At 36.4% G+C, this 22,562-nt stretch overlaps 1 protein-coding gene across 1 annotated transcript; it reads left to right on the top strand.

Annotated features, from left to right (window-relative positions):
- Nucleotides 1–12,698: 12,698 nt before the first annotated feature.
- On the top strand, nt 12,699–19,894 carry FCER1A (Fc epsilon receptor Ia). The gene is made up of 5 exons (XM_037128573.2): nt 12,699–12,765; nt 13,162–13,182; nt 14,219–14,473; nt 18,135–18,392; nt 19,557–19,894. Exons 1-5 carry the CDS (start codon nt 12,711–12,713, stop codon nt 19,721–19,723), a joined length of 756 nt encoding a protein of 251 aa, XP_036984468.1. The 5' UTR covers nt 12,699–12,710; the 3' UTR covers nt 19,724–19,894.
- The last annotated feature ends 2,668 nt before the right edge of the window (nt 19,895–22,562 follow it).

The raw sequence follows: 22,562 nt of genomic DNA, 5'->3' as shown, positions 1-22,562 counted from the left end.
TTAGTGCACTGTTGGTGGGATTGAGGACTAGTACGACCACTATAGAAACCATTGGAATTTTCTCAGAAAACTAAAAATGGATCTGCCTTTTTACCCAGCAATTCCACTGCTAGGATTAAATCTTAAGAACCCTGAAACATCAATCCAAGAGAAACTATGCACCCGAATGTTCATAGCAGCACAATTTACAATAGCCAAGTGTTGGAAGCAACCTAGGTGCCCATGAGTAAGTGCATGGATCCAAAAGCTATGGTACATTTACACAATGGAATTCTATGCAGCAGAAAGAAGGAGCTCCTACTCTTTGCAGCAGAATAGATGGAACTGGAAAGCCTTAGGCTAATCGAAATAATCCAGGAGGTGAAAGACAAATGCCATATGATCTCACCTTTAACAGGAACCTAAACAACAAAATAAACAAACTAGCAACATATAACCAGAGACACTGAAGTAGAGAACAAGCTGACAGTGACCAGAGAAGAGAGGCGAGAGAATTTCCGGGGCAAAGGGGAAGAAGGGATTACAGGAACAAGTATAAAGGACACATGGACGAAAACTAGGAGTTGTGGAAATGAGAGGGAGGTGGGGAGCACTGGGGGGGGGTGGGCTGGAATGGAAGTAAAAGACAGAAAACTAATTGAATAACAATTAAAATTAATAAGGAATGGATACATAGACTAATAGAATGGAATAGACAGCCCAGAGATAAACAAATGTCTCCGTGGTCAATTAATATTTGAGAAAGGGGGCAGGAGTATAAAACGCACTAAAAATTGCATCTTCAACAAATGGTGTTGGGCGATCTCCTCAGCTACACGCAAAAAAATATATATACTCAACCACCAACTTACACCATATACAAAAATAAAGTCTAGATGGATAAAATAGTTAAACATACATTTTGACAGCATAAGTCTTAGAGGAGAACATTGGCAGGAAAATTTCAGATATTCTATACAGCAATATTTTTTACCAATTCATTCATCTGCTAGACCAAGGGGCATAAGGGAAAGAATAAATTCACCAAATTAAAAAAGCTTCTGCATGGCTAAAGAAAACATGAACAAAATTAAAAGGGGATAGGCCATATGGGAAAATATATTTGTTAGTGATACCTCAGACAAGGGTTTGATCTACAAAATATATAAAGAACACACACAACTCTACTGCAGGAAGACAAACAGTCCAATCAGAAAAATGGACTCAAACATACACTTCTCTAAGGAGGACATACAGAGGGCCCAGAGATGTATGAAGAGATACTCAGCATCACTAGCCATCAGAGAGATGCAATTAAAACCACAATGAGATATCATTTTACACCAGTGAAAATGGCCATCATAAACAAATCAACAAATGACAAGTGCTCAGGAGGTTGTTGGGGAAGGGAACCCTAGTACATTATTGGTGGGAAGGTAGACAGGTACAGCCAATGTGAAAAACAGTATGGACTTTCATTTTTAAAAAAACAACTAAAAATGAAACTGTTATTAGATCTAGCAATTCTACTGCTTGGATTATACCCTAAGAGTCCTGGAACATGAGTTCAAAACAACCTGTGCACCCCAATGTTCATAGCAATGTCATTTACAATAGCCAAGTTATGGAAGCATCCTATTTGCCCATCGGTAAGTGACTAAATCAAAATACTGTGGTACATTTACACAATGGAATACTATGCAGCAAAAATGAAAAAGGAGCTCCCACTTTTTGAAGCAACATGGATGGATCTGAAGAGCATTTATGCGAAGTGAAATAAGCCAGATGGTGAAATACAAATACCATGTGATACTGTAGGGCTTTTATGTTGTCTTGACCTATGTTTAAGTTTTTTATCCACCTGGAGTTTATTTGTCATGTGTGGTGTAAGCTGTTTATCTAGTTTCATTGTTTTGCATGTGCCTGTCCAGCTCTCTCAGTATTTTTACTCCATGTTATGCTCCTGCCTCTTTTGTCAAATATTAATTGACCATGGAGACATGGATTTATTTCTGGCCTCTCTATTCCATTCTAGTGATTCATGTGTCTGTTTTAATGCCAGTACTAGACTGTTTTAATTACAGTGGCCTTATAATATAATTTGACATCAGGTAATATGATCCCTCCTACTTTGACCTTCTTTCTCACAATTGTTGAGACTATTTGAGGTCACTTATGGTTCCATATAATTTTTGAAATATTGATTCTATATCTGTGATTTGATAGGTATTGCTTTGAATGTATAGTTTGCTTTTGGCACTGTGGATATTTTAATGATATTAATCCTTCCAGTTCATGAACACATTGTATGCTTCCTTTTTTGTGTGTTTCTTCCTTAGTTTCTTCCTTCAGTGTTCTGTTGTTTTCTGAATACAAGTCTTTTACCTTCTTGGTTAAGTTTATTCCTAGGTACTTTATTTTTCTTGGTATAGTATGGGATTTTTTCCTAGTTTCCATTTCTTATATTTCATTGTTGGTGTACAAAAATACTTGGATTTCTGAATATTGACTTTGTATCCCACTGTTTTGCCAAATTCATTGATTAGATTGAGTAGTTTTTGTTTTTTTTGCTGGAGTCTATTGGGTTTTCTATGTATACTTTCATATCATCCTGAAACAATGACAGTTTCACTCCCTCCTTTTCAATTTGGATGACTTATATTTCAGAATAACACAGTTACAAAATGGAAGGAGCTTTTTAAAATATAAATTTCTTTAGGATGTTATCTGATAAGGACAAGAAATAACCCAGCCAAGGACATTTGTATTTTAATCGGTAACTTTGAAGCCTTAATCATTTATAACCTGGCTGAACAGTACTGTTACCAGTGTGTTTCTGGGGGTGACAGTGAGGTCTGGAAATTGAGGACTAGCAGGTAGTCGTCTGAACCTGTCAGATATTACTTCTCCCTGAGTTATTGCCTGCAGAAGACAATGAAGAAGTGAGTTTGTGCATTTTTGTGAATGTGTGTGTTGGGCTGTAGGTGGGATAGCGGTGGGTATCCCTTGTTGTTTGACTTAGTGATGGGAATGCAGGATAAATTTTCAACATTTATTAGTCAGTAGAATGTCATGCAACACTCAGGGTGACCTTAGATAGTAAGGAATGCCCAGCCAGAGTATGAAATAATTATTTGAGACTTTGAGCTTTGCAACTGACTGATAAATAAAGACAAAACTTTTATTTATTTATTTATTTACTTATTTCTTTACTTATTTATTTATTTTAGTTTTTCATGTATACTGGATTTAACAGGGGAAAAAAACTACATGTACTCTGAAGGAAGATTATTCTTTGTTTTTCCTGGAACAGTATCCTTCAATTGTTTACTATTTCAGAAAATTTGATCACCAACAAGCACACTATTCACTATCATATCACTAATACCTTACCTTCATGTATGATCTTTTTAATGTATTGTTGGATGTGGTTTGCCAATATCTTGTTGAGGATTTTGGGATCTATGTCCATTAGAGATATTGGCCTGAATTTTTCTTTCTTTATTGTGTCTTTATCTGTTTTGGGGGATTTGGATGATGCTGGCTTCATAAAAAGAGTTTGGGTGTCTTCCATCATTTTAGATTTTTTGGAGTAGTCTGTGAAGGATAGGAGATTAGTTCTTCCTTAAATGTTTTGTAGAATTCTCCTGTGAAACCATCTGGTCCAGGGCTTTTGTGTTTTGAAAGTTTTTTAATTACTGCTTCAATTTCATGTGATGTTATTGGTCTGCTCAGGCATTCCAATTCTTTTTCATTTATGTATGGGAGATTATATTTTTTGAGAAATTTGTCCATTTCACCTAGGATTTCAAATTTCTTGGCATATAGTTCCTTGTAGTAATTTCTTACAATCCTTTGTATTTCTGTAGTATCAGTTCTAATCTATCCTGTTTTATATCTATATGGGTTTATTTGGGTCCTCTCTCTCTGTTTTATGATGAGCCTGCTTAAAGGCCCATCCATTTTATTTATCTTTTCAAAGAACCACCTCTTGGATTCATTGTGGGGTTTTTTTAGTCTCTATGTCATTTATTTCTAGTCTGATCTTGGTTATTTCCTTCCTTCCACTTGCTCTGGGCTGTCTTTGGTTTTGTTCCTTGAGTTCTTGTAGGCATAGGGTTAGGGTTTTTTTTTTTAATGTTTCTATATTTTTAGATAGACCTGTATAGCTATGAACTTCTCTCTCAGAGCTACCTTTGCTGTGCCCAAGTTTTGGGTTGTGAATTCATTTTCTTTAGTTTCCAAAAACTTTTTTATTTCTTCCCTAATTTAATTCTTCACCCATTCATTATTTTTGGAGCATGCTATTCAATGTCCATGACTTTGAGTGTTTTGGGTTTTTCCCTTGAGCTTTGTTTCTAGTTTTAGACCCCTGTGGTCAGAAAAAATGCTTGATATGAATTAAATTTTCTTGTATTTATTGAAGCTTTCTTTGTGTTCTATCATGTGGTCTATCTTTGACAATGTTCCATGTGCATTCAAAAAGAATGTATATTTAGCTTCTTGGGGATGAAGAGCTCTCTCCATATATGTCAGTTAAGTTCATTTCATTTATGGCATTGTTTAATGCCACAATATCTTTGTTGATATTTGTTTGGATGATGTGTTCATTTTTGACAGTGGGGTGTTAAAATCCCCTACTATAATTGTGTGGCTGTCAATATTTTTTTTTAAGTCTTCCAAGATTTTGTTAATGTATTTGGGTGCTTCTGTGTTGTGTGCATATATATTTACAATGGTTTTGTGCTCTTGGTGGACTTTTTTCTTGAGTATTATAAAGTGATTTTCTGAGTCTCACTTTATGGCCTTTTGTTTGAAGTCTATTTTGTCCGATATGAGAATTGCTACCCCAGCTTTTTTTTCTTGTCAGTTTGCTTAGAAAACTTGTTTCCAGCCTTTCACTTTTAGTCTGTGATGGTCTTTTGTCCTGAGGTGGGTCTCCTATAGGCAGCATATATGTGGGTCCTGCTTTCTTATCTGTTTAGCTATTCTATGTCTATTGATTGGAGTATTTGATTCATTTTTGTTTAAGGTTATTATGGATAGGTACTTATTCATTGCCATTTTCATACCTCTCTTCTTTCTCTCTCTCTCTATTTTTTTTGGCATTGGCATTTCTTTTCTTTATATTTTTAAAATTTTATTTAGTTATTTTGCAAGTACAGTTTTTTGTCTATTTCTCTCATCCCAGCATCCCCGCCCGATGTTCCCCACCTCCCCCCCATTTCCACTCCCCTTAGTTCTCATCTCTGTATCCTTCCTATTTGTTCTTCCAAATCCTTCCCCTTTTTTCCCCTAAATTTCCTTCCCTCTCCCCTCTGCACACTGTCCCCTTGTTCTCTATTTCAGTGTCTTTGTTTTCATTTTCCTTGCTTCTTTGTTTTGTTATTTAGCTTCCTGTTAAAGGTGAGATCATATGGTATTTGTCTTTCAACACCTGGCCTATTTCACTCAGCATAATGCTTTCCAGTTCCATCCATGTTGTTGCAAATGGTACTAGCTCCTTCTTTCTCTCTGCTGCATAGAATTCCATTGTGTATATGTACCACAATTTTTTGATCCATTCATTTACTGATGGGCACCTAGGTTGCTTCCAACTCTTGGCTATTGTAAATTGTGCTGCTATGAACATTGTGGTGCATAGGTTCTCTGAAATTGATGTTTTAGGATTCTTAGGATAAAATCCTAGCAGTGGAATTGCTGGGTTATAAGGCAGGTCCATTTTTAGTTTTCTGAGAAAATTCCATACTGTTTTCCATAATGGTTGTACCAGTCTGCAATCTCACCAACAGTGAACTAAGGACCCCTTTTCCCCACAACCTCTCCAACATTTGTTGTTTGTTGCTTTGTTTATGATAGCCATCCTGACTGGTGTAAAGTGGTATCTCATTGTGGATTTAATTCTCATCTCTCTGATAGCTAACGATATTGAGCATCTCTTCATGTATCTCTGGATGTTCTGCATGTCCTCCTTGGATAAGTGTCTGTTCAAGTCCTTTTCCCATTTTTAGATGGGTTGGTTGTCTTCTTAGAGTGGACTTGTGTAAGTTCTTTGTATATTTTGGAGATTAAAGCTTTGTCTGAGGTATCTTTGGCAAATGTATTTTCCCATACAGTTGGTTGTCTTTTTAATTTAATACTGTTTTCTTTAGCCATGCAGAAACTTTTTATTTTGATGAGATCCCATTTGTTTATTCTTTCCTTTATATTCCTTGCTCTAGAGGACATATCAGTAAACATGCTGCTGTGTGAAATATCTGAGATTTTCTTGCCGATGTTCTCCTCTAGAACTTTAATGGGGTCACAGCTTATATTTGTCTTTTATCCACCTTGAATTTATTTTGGCATATGGTATAAGTCTGTGCTCAAGTTTCATTTTTTTTGCATGTAGCTGTCCAGTTCTCCCAATACCATTTGTTGAAGACGCTCTCTTTAATCCATTTTATGTTACTGCCCCCTTTCTCAAATATTAATTGACTGTAGAGAGTTGGGTTGATTTCTGGGCTCTCTGTTCTGTTCCATTGGTCTATGTGCCTGTTTTTATGCCAGTACCAGGCTGTTTTGATTACAGTGGCCTTGTAATACAGTTTGATATCAGGTATTGTGATCTCTCCTACTTTGTTCTTCTTTCTCAAAAGAGCAGCTGCTATTCGAGGTCGTTTATGGTTCCACATAAATTTTTGAAGTGTTTGTTCTATGTCTGTGAAATATTCCATTGGTTCTTTAATAGGTATTGCAATGAATCTGTATATTGCTTTGGGTAGTATGGACATTTTGATGATGTTAATTCTTCCAATCCATGAACAAGGTATATGTTTCCATTTGTTTGTTTCTTCCTTAATTTCTTTCTTCAGTGTTGTGTAGTTTTCTGCATACAGGTCTTTTACCTCCATAGTTAGGTTTATTCCCAGATATTTTATTTTTCTTTTTGCTATATCGAATGAGATTTTTTTCTTGATTTCTGCTTCTACTGATCATTGTTGGTATACAAAAATGCCTTTGATTTCCAGATATTAAATTTGAAACCCAGTGTTTTGCCAAATTTATTAATTAGTTTGAGAGGTTTTTGGGCAGAGTCTATAGGATTTTCCATGTACACTATCATGTCATCTGCAAACAGTGACAGTTTTGCTTCCTCCTTTCCTATTTGAATGCCTTTTATTTCATTTTCTTGCCTGATCGCTGTGGCCAAAACTTCCAAAACTATATTGAATAGACGTGGTGAAAGTGGACATCCTTGTCTTGTTCCTGATCTTAATGGAAAAGCTTTTAGTTTCTGCCCATTGAGTATGATATTGGCAATAGGTCTCTCATATATGGCCTTTATTATATTGAGGAATGCTCCCTCTATTCTCACTTTGCTGAGTGTTTTTATCATAAATGGGTGTTGTAGCTTATCAAAAGCTTTTTCTGCATCTATTGATATGATCATGTTGTTTTTGTCTTTGCTTTTATTTATGTGATGTATTACATTTACTGATTTGCGAATAGTGAACCATCCTTGCATTCCTGGGATGAATCCCATTTGGTCATGGTGTATGATCTTTTTGATATATTGTTGGATGCTATTTACCAATATTTTGTTGAGGATTTTAGCATTTATGTACATCAGGTATATTGGCCTGAAGTTTTCTCTCTTTGGTGTGTCTCTATCTGGTTTTGGAATTAAGATGATGCTGGATTCATAAAAGGAATTTGGGAGTTTTTCATCCTTCTGGGTTTTTTGGAATAGTCTGTGGAGAATAGGGGTTAGCTCTTCCTTAAATGCATTGTAGAATTCTCCTGTGAAATCATCTGGTCCAGGGCTTTTGTGTGATGGGAGTTTTTTGACTATTGCTTCAATTTTTTTTGCTGTTATTGGTGTGTTTAGATTTTCTACTTCTTTTTTATTGAGTGTTGGAAGATTGTATTTTTGTAGAAATGTGTCCATTTCCCCTAGGTTTTCTAATTTCTTGGCATACAGTTCTTCATAGTAATTTCTTACAATCTCTTCTATTTCTGTGGTATCAGTTGTAATCTCTCCTTTTTCATTTCTGATTGTGCTTATTTGAGTCCTCCCTCTTCTTTTCTTGATGAGCCTACTTAAAGGCTTGTCTATTTTGTTTATCTTTCCAAAGAACCAACTCCTGGATTCATTGATCCTTAAAATTGTGCTTTTAGTTTCTATGTCATTTAATTCTGCTCTAATCTTGGTTATTTCCTTCCTTCTGCTTGCTGTGGGGTGTCTTTGTTATTGTTCCTCAAGTTTTTTCAGGCGTAGGGTTAGGTTGTTTGTTTGAAATGTTTCTGTTTTCTTTAGGTAGGCCTGTGTTGCTATAAACTTCCCTCTCAGGACTGCCTTGGCTGTATCCCATAAGTTTGGGGTTGTTGTGAGATCATTTTCATTTGTTTCCAGAAATGTTTTGATATCTTCTCTAATTTCATTCTTGACCCATTCATTGTTTAATAGCATACCATTCAGTCTCTATGATTTTGGGTGTTTTGAATTTTTTTCTTTGGGGTTGCTTTCCAGTTTTAGTCCCTTGTGGTCAGAGAAAATGCTTGTTATGATTTCAATTTTCTTGAAATGTTTGAGGCTTGTTTTTATTCTTAATGTGGTCTATCTTTAAAAATGTTCCATGTGCATTTGAAAAGAATGTGTATTTAGCTTCTTTGAGATGAAGGGCTCTATATATATCAGTTAAGTTCATTTGATCTAGGGTGTTGTTTAATGCTGCAATATCTTTGTTGATATTTTCTTGAAGATCTGTCTATTTTTGATAGTGGGGTGTTAAAATTCCTTACTATAATTTTTTTGCTGTCAATATCTTTCTTGAAGTCCTCTAAGATTTTCCTGATATATTTGGGTGCCCCTATGTTTGGTGCATATATGTTTACGATGTTAATGTCTTCTTGGTGGCTTCTTTCCTTGAGTATAATGAAGTGACCTTCTGGGTCTCTCTTTATGGCCTTTTTGAAGTCTATTTTGTCCAATATGAGAATTGCTACCCCAGCTTTTTTTTCTTGTCCGTTTGCTTGGAAAACTTGTTTCCAGCCTTTCACTTTTAGTCTCTGATGGTGTTTTGTCCCAATGTGGGTCTCTTGTAGGCGACATATGTGTGGGTCATGCTTTCTTATCCATTGAGCTATTCTGTGTCTTTTGATTGGAGCATTTAATCCATTTACATTTAAGGTTGTTATTGATAGGTACTTATTCATTGCCAATTTTGTACTTGTGTTCCTGTCTGTCTTTCTGTTTTTCTTCCTTCCCTTAAAGCAGTCCTTTTAGTATTTCTTGTAGAGCTGTTTGGTAGAGGCATATTCTTTTAGGCTTCTTTTGTCTTGGAAGCTCTTTATTTGGCTTTCTATCTTGATTGAGAGCCTTGCTGGGTAAAGTAGCCTTGGTTGTAGGCCTCTGGTTCTTATTACTTGGAATATTTCTTGCCATTGTCTTCTTGCTTGGAGTGTTTCCATTGAGAAGTCAGTAGCTAACCTTATTGGGGCTCCCTGCATGTTACTTCTTTTTTCTCCCTTGCTGCCTTTAAGGTTCTCTCTTTGTCTTGGAATTTTGCCATTTTGATGATGATGTGTCTTGAAGTGGGCCTCTTTGGGTTCCTCTTGATTGGGACTCTCTGGGATTCCTGTATTTGTGAGACTTTTTGTCTTAACGAATTAGGGAAATTATCTCTCAGACTTTCAAATCCTTTTTTTATCTTTTGTTCTTTTTCTCCTTCTGGTATTCCTATTATTCGGATATTATTACGTTTCATGTGTCTTGCATTTCTCTTAATCCCTCTTCATTCTTTCTGAGCCTCTTTTTAGTTTCTTGCTCTTTCTGTGGGATGCTTTCTACTTTTTCCTCCAACTCGCTAATCCAATCCTCTGCCTCATCTATTCTACTTTTGGAACTATCTACTGTGTTCTTCAATTCAGAAATTGTATTCTTCATTTTCTCTTGTCCCTTGCTGATATTTTCTATTTCATGTTGATGTAGTTTGCAGAGAGATAGTTGTAGTTCCCCTGTAGGTTCTGATAGCTCATTGTGATCTCTTTGAACTTTACAATAATCAGTGCTTTGAATTCACTATCTGATAGTTGATTAGCCTCTCTTTCATCTAACATTGTTTCTGAAGTTTCTGCTTTTTCTTTCATTTGGGGATTGTTTCTTTGTCTTTCCATTGTTTGAGACTCTTCTTGTTAGTCTCAGATTCTAAAATTGATCTGTTCTGACACCCTGGGCTTATGGTGTGAACTTCTGTAGTATGATACCTGTAAATTCAGTGATGCAGTCTCCTTCAAGTATCTTGATGTTCTCCGTCTCCACCTACTCTCACGCTTGTTCTTATGCTGGTCCCCGCGATAGTAGCCTTCCACTGCTGAGTGTCCCGGCTCTAGTAGCTGACTCCTCCAGTGCCCAGGCCTGTTGCTGCAGCAGCAGCGCAGAAGCCAAGAATGTCCCAACTCCCATAGCTGACTCACCGGCGTCCATTCCTTTCACTATGGCAGCGGTACAGGGACAAGAATGTCTGGGCTCCAGTAGCTGACTTCTCTGGTTCCCAGGTCCGTCACAGAAGCTTGGGATGTCCGGCTCCCATAGCTGACTTCCCAGCGCCCAGGCCTGTCTCTATGGTGGCAGCACAGGGGCTTCCAGTGTCCCAGCTCCCGTACCTGACTCCCCGGGGTCCAGTCCCACTGCTATGGCAGTGGCACAGGGGCTGAGAATGTCCTCCTTTCCTTAGCTTACTCCTCTGGCACCTGGGACCCTCACAGGGATTTGGAGTGTCCCGGCTCCCGTAGCTGGCTCCCTGGCACCCAGGCCTGTCTCTATGGTGCCTGCACAGGGGCCTCCAGTGTCCCAGCTCCCATACCTGACTCCTCTGGCACCCAGGATCATCATGGGGTCTTGGAGTATGCAGCTCCAGTACCTGACTCCCCAGCTCCCAAGTCCATTGCTATGGTGGCGGCACAGGAGCCACGTGTGTCCCAGCTCCTGTAGCTAACTCTGCCGCTGTCTGGTGTTTCAGCGTCGGTCACAATCTCTAGTCTTTTAGTTTAATAAATGCTGGGTAACCGATGGTTTATTGTGCTGTTTCTCTATAGATTTGCCCAGATTTTCACCCACGAGTACAAGAGCTAGAATCTGCTCTGTCCTACTTCGTTGCCATCTTCCCAATGTCCCTAAGTTATGATTTAACATCTGCCTTCCTTTGCTGTGACTCCTATCAAAACAAAACCTCGTAGCACAAAAGAAGTGTCTGAAAATATCTTCAATTTGCTTGTCAGATAGTATATCATTAGAGAATCAGATGAAAATCTGTGGATATTTGGACTAATGGACTTGTCCAGAATTTAAGTAACAAGCAGGTTAACAGTGTTACTGGAAGAAATTGTTTCTTCCAGGATGTTACAGGAAATGAATTTCAGGGACACATATGTAGGAGGATTTTAAGCAACAGTGCAAGATGTATTAGAGTGCTCTTGAAAAGGCTGCCGAACTGAAGACACTCCCTGTACTCAGCCGGTAGATGTTCACTGCCACCAGGCCCAATGTTGCATCCATGACCAGGTGGTTCAGCTCTGTCTTGCTGTAGAAGTTCAGATTTCCAGGCTATAGGCCTACACTTGGGCCACCAGGCCCTGGAATGTCAACAGGGACCAGAGCTGCCACACTCTGGCACTTGAGGCTGGACTTGGGCAAGTTATTTAACTTCCTCATGCCTTATTCCCTATCTGCACATCTGCTTCCAATGTTCAGTGGCACCTGAGCCACCATTGCCACTGCTCTCTGGCCTATGTGGCTTCCACTTGTTAAACTTTAGTTATATTTCCTTGGGCTTATGAAGAGGTAGGCTTTTTTCTTTAAAACTAATCTATCTTTTTTTCTGTTATTTCCTGGTCTTGTGTCCTTATCCTATACTATCTTTTACCCAGCTTTGCCTCCTCCTCTTTATGGTCACCATTTTGGCTTTTACTACACATGTGCATAGTGAAAAGATGTGCTCTATACCATATCTCTCTTCTCCCATGAGTGGGGTGGACTCTTGGGGGTGCCTGCAAAGCATCTGTCCCTCCTCAGATGTCTAGAGTGACTGTGAAATTGCCTATTTTGGCTTAATCTGGCCGGCTCTATTTTTTTTTTTTGCCCTTCCTTTTGTTAATATGTAACTAACTGCCTATGTAACAGCAGCACTGAAGAACCACAACAAAATTTTGCCAATTGCTGGCCATACTCATGGACATGCATAAACAGTATATTATCATGATATAGAGTTATATTTTATGCTTAGATTTTAATGTTTGAATCACAAATTAGCCATTTATTACCCTAAGACAAGTTGCTTAAACTCTCCAAGCCACAGTTTTCCTACCTATAGAATATAGATAATAAAAAACTTCTTCATAGCGTTATTGTGAGAAATGAACAAAATATCTTCTGTACCTCACTTTTCCAAGTTGCATTGATTTATAGTTTAAGAAATTCCTGTGACTGTGTGCCTAGCCCTGTGCCTCTCCCCCACTAGATTCCAAGTGTGCTTAAGGAGGGTGGGATCAGGAGTAAGAAGGTACATATAAAATTGCCCAATTAAGCACCATACTGAATATTATCTCTAGACAAGGAGGCAAAACCAGGCACTGCTGATGAGTTAACTAGATAAGACACAGAAAATATTTCCTTCTCCTTTTTGGTTTTAAGTCTATTTTAAGTTCCTAGACTTCTTTAACTCAGTCCACCCCTGGGGGCCACAGTGGAGATGCCTACTTCCATAGGAGTCCCTGACCTGCTGTGGGTAACTCTACTGCTCTTCTGTAAGTAGAGGTTCAGTCACCTGTCTTGAAGTACCCAAAATGGATCTAGAGAACACCTGGGGTGGGAATGACAGTTTTAGCGGTGACTTCTTCTAGGCCATACTCAAACTATGGAACATTTCCCAGGGATTCTGCAGTGGAGACAAATGACAGCAGAGGAAACTAAGCTGAGCAACACCTAAGCAAGAAGTCAGACTGAAAATCTGATTTCTTGCAATAGCTCTGGCATGTCCCATCGGGCAAGGGAAGGAAAATAGAGGAAAGAAAGGATCTCTGTTTTTCTTTGGATTTAATTCCTGAGAAGTTGATTGATTCTTAAAACTCCAAGTTCCCACTGCACAGGAGTCTCAGAAGGTTGGGGATAGACACTAACTTATCCTCTCTAAAATTTTGCAGCTCCTGATGGCATGTCAGCAGGTGAGTCCTCTGTCCTTGTTCCTTCACTATCCTTGCCTCCCTACACTGTTTCCCTTTATTACAGCATCTTTGTTTTTTAATGATTGTTCTGTTTTCTAATAATTATCTGCTCTTCTCTGTTCAACCCACCTCCCATATCCATCTTGCCTTGTATTTCTTTTTTTCTCCCATTAAAAATTTTCTCATGTACCAATTCATTCTTTCAAGTCACCATCTCTTCTTTTCATGACAACAAGCATATCTGTTGAACATTTGAATGTCTTAGCTTCTCTTCCAGGCACTATTACATAATGTCTATCAATTCTTACATCATCATTTTTAATATTGCTATTTTATAATTGAGGATGCTTAAACTAAAACTTAGTGATTTTCTGGAGGTTACCCAGCAAACAACTGCATTCTAACCTAAGTCCTTACACAGCAAACAACTGGATTCTAACCTAAGTTCCTTGAATCCAAGTCTGGTTCTCTTTCGACTTCATCACCCCCTGATATTTCCTTAGCTTCATACCTCTGTTCTCAGAAGCCTTTTAAGATTGATCCTTTTTATATTTCTCACTACCTTCAGGAATGACATATATTTTTTGCTGCATATACACTCACAACACAGTTATGCATCTATTATTCACTTATTCATTTGTTCAATGTGCCATTCTTTAGGATGAGCAATGGTTAACATGACATTGTCTCTGCCTGAGAACTGATTACAGCCCTCATTTACAAATTATGAAATTAAAATAAAAAGAATTAAAAATGAATTATTCTATACGACATATTAAATTTTTCATTTGTCTGTTTTTTAAATATCCTGCATTTTTGTTCTGCCTTTCTTTCTAGGTGGGAGCTCCTTGTGGTCACAGTAATATGTCCTCCTTTTCTAAATTCTAGGTATCAGGATAGGGTCTAATCAACAACAGCAAAGTGTAGACTAGCCATTGATTGGCTACTGGTATGTCTGTACTTTGAAGTCTAGAAAATTAATTTTCAATTATTTTTTTCTCTCTGTATCTCTTTTTACAATTTGACCTTCTCAAAGTCACCTGGAAATCTATAGTGTCCTTGAATCCCCCATGGAATAGAATATTTAGAGGAGAGAATGTGACTCTTACATGTAATGGGAAAAATTCCCTTGAAGTTAACTCCACTAAGTGGACCCACAACAATACCGTGTTAGTAGTGACGACATCAAGTTTGGACATTATAAATGCCAGATCCCAGAACAGCGGGGAATACAGATGTCAGAACAACAATCTTATTCCAAGTCGACCTGTGTATATAAAAGTTTTCAGTGGTAAGTTCCAAGTCCATGGAAATGTATATTCTCCCATGTGAAAAAAAATGCCTATCTGATGATGGGGAGAAAACTTATTTCAAGGCTTAGGGTACCAGAGTGGGACTTAGGGTCTCTCATTTAAGACTCATCTATCTTTCTTCTTCCATATCTTCCTCTTCTACTTGCCTGCCCTTCTGCCTTCTTTTAATATTCTGGTTATTTCCAATGTTATTTCTCTTCTATCTTTTCTATATAGGTGCAGGTGTATTTTATATGGTCAATGGTATGTTGGATATGTGAATATTGCAAAGAGCTACATATCTGAAATAGGAACAAAAGTTTCAGTTTAAAGATTTGCTCTGCAATATCCATATGCAATGACCTAAATACTAGGATATACTCTTCATTTCAAAAGGTATCTGTGTACATTTCTCATATCCTCTGCTTTTATTGAAAAAAAATTGTTTCCTTTATTACTTTCCTATTGCTAATAATTAATGCAGCCTGCTTTGGCATATATGGGTTAGTTAGTAAATTTTGAATGAACAAACTAATGACTTTATTTGAATGACTAGGATTTTAAATCCTAGCTATATTTTACTTTATTTTTTAAATATACATTTCTTTAGTTATTTATTTACTTAATTATTATTTCAGTACAGTTGTCTCTATATTCTTCCCAACACTTACCTCCACCCCACCCATTTCTGCCACCTACCCTCGATCCTACCCCCTTTGGCTTTGTCCATGTGTCCTTTATACATGTCCCTTGACTGCCCTTCCCCTATTTTCCCCTATTATCCTTCTTCCCCCTTTCCTCTGGTTACTTTCAGTTTGTTCTTTATTTCAATGTTTCTGGTTATATTTTGTTTGCTTATTTGTTCTGGTTATATTTAGTTTTGTTGATTAGATTTTGCTTATAGGTGAGATCATATGGTATTTTTCTTTCGCCACTTGGCTTATTTCACTTAGCACAGTGCTCTCCAGTTCCATCTATGCTATCACCAAGGGTAGAATTTCCCCCTTTCTTTCTGCTGCATAGTATTCCATTGTGTAAATGCACCATAGTTATTTTATCCATTCATTTAATGATGGACACTTAGGTTGCTTCCAGCACTTGGCTATCATAAATAGTGCTGCTGTGAACACTGCAGTGAATAGGTTTTTTTGAATTGGTGTTTTGGAATTCTTAGGGCATAATCCCGGCGGTGGAATTGCCGGGTAAAAGGTAGTTCCATTTTTTAGTTTTCTGAGGAAATCCCATACTGTTTTCCCCAGTGACTGTACTAGTCTGCATTCCCACAAACAGTGCACTGGAGTTTTCTTCTCTCCACTACCTCACCAGCACTTGTTTGCTGCTTTGATTATGATGGTCATTCTGATCAGTGTGAAGTGAATATGTATCACAATTTTTATTACATGTAAGTATGTATTTAATGTCCTTATCCTCATTTTGCTCTATATTTCAAAAGGTTTGGGGCCATGTCTGTTCTTTACATTATATCTCCAGTTCCTAACATAATACCTAGGAGCTAGTAAGTACTCAATACATTTTTTAATAATGAATCATTAAATAATAAGAGTCTGTTTCTATGACTAATGCCATTTTAAGAATTGAAAAGCATGACCTGGCAATTCCACTGTTGGGATTATACCCTAATAATCCCAAAACACCAATTCAAAAGAACCTATGCACCCTAATATTCACAGAAGCACAAGTTATAACAGCCAAGTGCTGGAAGCAGCCTAAGTGTCCATCATTAAATGAATGGATCAAAAAACTATGGTACATTTACACAATGGAATACTATGCAGCATAAAGAAAGAGCCTCTACCATTTGTGATACCATGGATGGAACTGAAGAACATTATGCTAAGTGAAATAAGCCAGGTGGTAAAAGACAAATACCATATGATCTCACCTATAAGTAGAACTAATCCACAAAAAAAAAAAAACAAGAAAGATATAACCAGAGACATTGAAATGAAGAACAAACTGACAATAACCAGAGGGGAGGTGGGAGGAGATAATGAGAGGAAGAGAGGGAAGGGTTTCAGGAACATGTACAAAGGACACATGGACAAAACTGAAGAGGGGTAGAATCAAGGGTGATGAGTAAGGATGGCTAGAGTGGGGAGAATGGTAGGGGCAAAATTGAGACAACTGTACTTAAACAACAATTAAATTAAAAAATTAAAATAAAAACGGAACAGACTTGAAACACATACACCAAATAAAAATTTTAAATGGAAATATGGCTAATTTGTACAAACATATTTTATCTAAGATCAATCCTTGAGGATATTTCCAAAATTTAGTCTAAGGAAATATTTCATTTGCACTTAGAATTTGCATATGGGTGTTAAAACATTTTTTATTTGAGATAAAAATGCAAAGTTGGTTTATATTTTTTGTAACTTCTTTTTTTATTGTTGTTCAAGTACAGTTAAAGTATATTTTACTTATAATATATACATATATAATAAATGTATAATTAATATGTAATATAAACTTTATTTCTACTATGTAAATATATAAATGTAATAAATAATAAATTTATTTATAATGTATAAATACATAATAAATCTATAGTAAATACATATAATTTTAAATGTATTATATAAATTTTAAAGTATAAACAAACTTTTTTATATATTATAAATAAATATAATTCAAAATATATTATATACATATTATAAATAAACACAATTTTAATATATTACATAAATATATTTACAGTTCAATCTTTGTATTTTATCATTATAAATAAATATAATTTAAAATATATTATGTCAATATATAAACAAGCTTTATATTTTTATCTCTAATAAAAATGTTTTAACATTCATATGCAAATTTTAAATACATACAGCAGAATATAGAATAGCTCCTTCATTTCCTTAGTGTAAATTTTGGAAATGTTCTCCAGGATTGATCTTAGATAAAATAAGTCTGCACAAGCTAACCATATTTCTATGTAAAATTCTTCCTTGGTATATACTTTTCAATTCTTAAAGTGATATTAGCCATAGAAACTGACTTATTTTTTACTGACTCATTATTTTAAAATTTTTTGAGTAGTTACTAGCTCTGAGGTATTTTGTTAGGAACTGGAGATATAATGTAAAAAACAGACATGGCACAAACCTTTTGAAATATAGAGCCAAATGAAAGTAAGGACATTAAACAAATAATTATGTGTCATAAAAATTGTGATACATGTTTTGAGAAAGTTTGGGGGTCAGCTATAATTAATAATACTACTGGGAAGTCCCTGTGAGATAAGAGAGGACAAAATAGACATTGTTCTAGGTTAAGATACACTAGGAAGAATAGGTTGACTTCCCACATAGTGGCTAGAACTAATAACAATAGAGCTAAAGGGAATACTAGGTTTCAGACTTTCCACAGATGGGCTTAGCAAAAGTTTCAGATAAATTGTATGACCCCAAACTTACTTTTTTGGAGAAGAGATTTATCAATATGAAAGTTCACTCTATGGATAGTTTTTTTTTAATTGACTTTATGAGCCAAGAAACATATTAATGATTAACAATGGTTTCTGACACACATTAATGCAAGACCCCACTTATTTTATTATCTATGTATCTACAATCTACCTATATCATCTATCTATTCATTCATTGTGGAATAAGTAATATAATAAATGCTCTTTAGATTGGCTGCTCCTTCAGTCTTCTGCTGAGGTGGTATTGGAGGGTGAGTCCTTCCTCATCAGGTGCCATGGTTGGATGAATAGAAATGTCTTCAAGATGATTTACTACAAGAATGGCAAAGCACTGAAGTACTGGTATGAGAAACACAACCTCTCCATTACCAATGCCACAATAGAAGACAGCGGCAACTATTACTGCACGGGCATACTTTGGCAGATAAACTATACCTCCGATCCCCTAAAAATTACTGTAAAAAAAGGTGAGTTAGTAGAAGGAAAGGAAAGGAGCCCATAGCTTGGGAATGGAGAAAAGAAATTTCAGCTTGAAATAGTAACTGCTTGTAAAATGGTGGAACCTGTGATATCTTAGAAAGTCTACTAAACTTCAAAGAGGGAGGCCTGGGGTGTAGTATGTCTCTCAATAACTGTCTTATATTTTTAATTTATTTAATGGCAATAGTAATACCTAGTTACATTATGGTATGTTTGTAAAGATTAAATGTGGTAATATATGTGAAATGGTTTTTATAAACTGTTAAGCACAACCCAAACATAACAGATTGTCTATGAAAGCATGAGACCAGAAGCCAGAATTAAGCTCTAATGGCTCTTCTCTGTTAGTCAATTTGGGACCTAAGACTATTTAATTGTTGCTGGGCTTTTAGTATCTTTATCTGTGAAATAAATGGTTTGATCTAGGCATCATTAGAATCACTTGGTGAAATTATATATATATATACATATATATATCATATTATATCATATCTCAACCCTAGAAATTCTAATTTAATTGGTTTGGACAAGGCCTGGGAGTCAGGATTTTTAAAAGCTTTTTCAGGTAATTTATAGACATTGTTTAGAGCCACTAGTCTGGGTGAGCTCTAAGTGATATCCAGTTTTAATATTCTGTGGCTCTATAATTCTAAAATAATCACCAAAAGAAGCAGTAGTTTGTAAAAAAGAGTAACATAGTGGAACTGGAAGGAAACTTAAAGATGATTTAGTCCAAATCTTCATTTCACCCAAAAGGTATGCAAGAATGATGATTTATTGATTGATTGAGAAATAAGGCACTGGCGACTCCCTGCCCTCACTCAGTTTCCTTTCTAACCCTAAGTAATAGTATTAAACATTGGTATTGTCAAGTCCAAGAAAGAGGTCATTTTTCCTATCACCTTCCCCTTTGGGCATATTGGCTAGAGAAACTGTTAGACGAAGGCTATGGGGCAGATGGTCAGAACTCCTCAGGCTCTAGGGAGCACAGTACAACAAACCTAAACTCAGGAGTGTTTTGTCCCTGAATCTGAATGCTATATCATGCTAGAATTTGATAGACCATGCTGCTGGGCCCTTATTTTAGGGAGAATGAGGCCCTGAACCTCATTGTACAACATTTAATGAGTAATGTTTCTTCTTCCATCTAGATTCCACAAAACCTCACTGGCTACAATTTCATATCCCATTTTTGGTGATGATTTTGTTTGCGGTGGACACAGGGTTATTTATCTCAACCCAGCAGCAGTTTAAATCTATCTTGAAGATTAAGAGGCCCAGAAGACGCAGCAAACTTTCAGACCCACATCCTAAGTAAACTACCACAAAGAACTGATGTCATTGCTCAAGAAATATTTGCAAAAGCGATTTCTTTCTGGCATCAGCAATTTCTTCTTAATTGTCAAACACAACTCACAATGTACATACAAAGATTTCTATTCAACTCAACAGTTCAGTAAACCAACTGACATTGATTAAGTGGCATGCATTTCTAAGAGCTCAATAAACATCACTTAAATAAATAAAAGAATGTATAGATTCATTTATACATCCATTTATTCATTTCTTTATATGTAAAGAGAAGCACAATTTGTTTTTTTATTTTATTTAGTTATTTTTCAAGTACAGTTTTTTGTCTATTTCTCCCATTCAGCCCCTCCCGCCCCGTGTTCCCCACCTCCTATACATTTCCAACCCCCTTAGTTCTCATCCCGGTGTCCTTTCTATTTGTTCCTCCAAATCCCTCCCCTTTTTTCCCCTTAAATTTCCTTCCCTCTCCCCTCTGCACACTGTCCCCTTGTTCTCTGTTTCAGTGTCTTGGTTTTCTTTTTCTGCTTGCTTGTTTGTTTTGGTGTTTAGCTTCTTGTTAAATGTGAGATCATATGGTATCTGTCTTTCAACACCTAGCCTATCTCACTAAGCATAATGCTTTCCAGTTCCATCCACGTTGTTGCAAATGGTAGTAGCTCCTTCTTTCTCTCTGCTGCATAGAATTCCATTGTGTATATGTACCACAATTTTTTGATCCATTCATTTACTGATGAGTACCTAGGTTGCTTCCAACTCTTGGCTATTGTAAATTGTGCTGCTATGAACATTGTGGTGCATAGGTCCTTTGAAATTGATGTTTTAGGATTCTTAGGATATAATCCTAGCAGTGGAATTGCTGGGTTATAAGGCAGGTCCATTTTTAGTTTTCTGAGAAAATTCCATACTGTTTTCCATAATGGTTGTACCAGTCTGCAATCTCACCAACAGTGAACTAAGGACCCCTTTTCCCCACAATCTCTCCAACATTTGATGTTTGTTGCTTTGTTTATGATAGCCATCCTGACAGGTGTAAAGTGGTATCTCGTTGTGGATTTAATTCTCATCTCTCTGATAGCTAACGATGTTGAGCATCTCTTCATGTGTCTCTTGGTATTCTGTATCTCCTCCTTGGAGAAGTGTCTGTTCAAGTCCTTTTCCCATTTTTTAATTGGGTTCGATGTCTTCTTAGAGTGGAGTCGTGTAAGTTCTTTGTATATTTTGGAGATTAAAGCTTTGTCTGAGGTATCTTTGGCAAATGTATTTTCCCATACAGTTGGTTGTCTTTTTAATTTAATACTGTTTTCTTTAGCCACGCAGGAGCTTTTTATTTTGATGAGATCCCATTTGTTTATTCTTTCCTTTATATTCCTTGCTCTAGGGGACATATCAGTAAAAATGTTGCTGTGTGAAATATCTGAGATTTTCTTGCCAATGTTCTACTCTAGGACTTTAATGGTATCGCTGCTTATATTTAAGTCTTTATTCACCTTGAATTTATTTTGGTGTATGTTGTAAGTTGGTGGTCAAGTTTCATTTTTTGCATGTAGCTGTCCAATTCTCCCAACACCATTTGTTGAAGAGGCTATCTTTACTCCATTTTATGTTATTGCCCCCTTTGTCAAACATTAATTGACTATAGAGAGTTGGGTTTATTTTGGGGATCTCCGTTCTGTTCCATTGGTCTATGAGCCTGTTTTATGCCAGTACCATGCAGTTTTGATTACAGTGGCCTTGTAATACAGTTTGATATCAGACATTGTGATTCCTCCTACTTTGTTCTTCTTTCTCAAAATAGCAGCTGTTATTTGGGGTCATTTATGGTTCCATATAAATTTTTCAAGTGTTTGTTCTATGACTGTGAAATATGCCATCGGTACTTTAATAGGGATTGCACTGAATCTGTATATTGCTTTGGGTAGTATGGACATTTTGATGATGTTAATTCTTCCAATCCATGAACAAGGTATAAGTTTCCATTTGTTTGTGTCTTTCTTGATTTCTTTCTTCAGGGCTGTGTAGTTTTCTGCATACCAGCCTTTTACCTCCTTAGTTAGGTTTATTCCCAGATATTTTATTTTTGTTTTTGCTATATCGAATGAGATTTTTTTCCTTGATTTCTGCTTGTGCTGATTCATTGTTCATATACAAAAATACCTTTCATTTCTTGATATTGACTTTGTAACCTGCTGTTTTGCCAAATTCATTAATTAGTTCGAGCACTTTTGGGGTAAAGTCTATAGGATTTTCCATGTACACTACATGTCATCTGCAAACAGTGACAGTTTTGTTTCCTCCTTTTCTATTTGGATGCCTTTTATTTCTTTTTCTTGCCTGATCGCTGTGGCTAAAATTTCCAATACTATATTGAATAGAATAGGTGAAAGTGTACATCCTTGTCTTGTTCCTGATCTTAGTGGAAAAGGTTTTAGTTTTTGCCCATTGAGTATGATGTTGGCTATAGGTCTCTCATATATGGCCTTTATTATATTGAGGAATGCTCCCTCTATTACCACTTTGCTGAGTGTTTTTATCATAAATGGGTGTTGTACCTTATCGAAAGCTTTTTCTGCATCTATTGATATGATCATGTTGTTTTTGTCTTTGCTTTTGTTTATGTGATGTATTACATTTACTGATTTGTGAATATTGAACCATCCTTGCATCCCTGGGATGAATCCCATTTGGTCATGGTGTATGATCTTTTTGATATATTGCTAGATGTGATTTGCCAAAATTTTGTTGATGATTTTAGCAACTATGTTCATCAGCGATTTTGGCCTGAAGTTTTCTTTCTTCGTTGTGTCTCTATCTGCTTTTAGAATTAGGATGATGCTGGCTTCATAAAA

The sequence above is a fragment of the Artibeus jamaicensis genome, unplaced genomic scaffold (genome assembly GCF_021234435.1).
Source record: "Artibeus jamaicensis isolate MK-2021 breed Jamaican fruit bat unplaced genomic scaffold, CSHL_Jam_final contig_475, whole genome shotgun sequence".
NCBI classification, from domain to species: Eukaryota; Metazoa; Chordata; class Mammalia; order Chiroptera; family Phyllostomidae; genus Artibeus; species Artibeus jamaicensis.
This window is presented reverse-complemented; position numbering and strand designations above follow the sequence as displayed.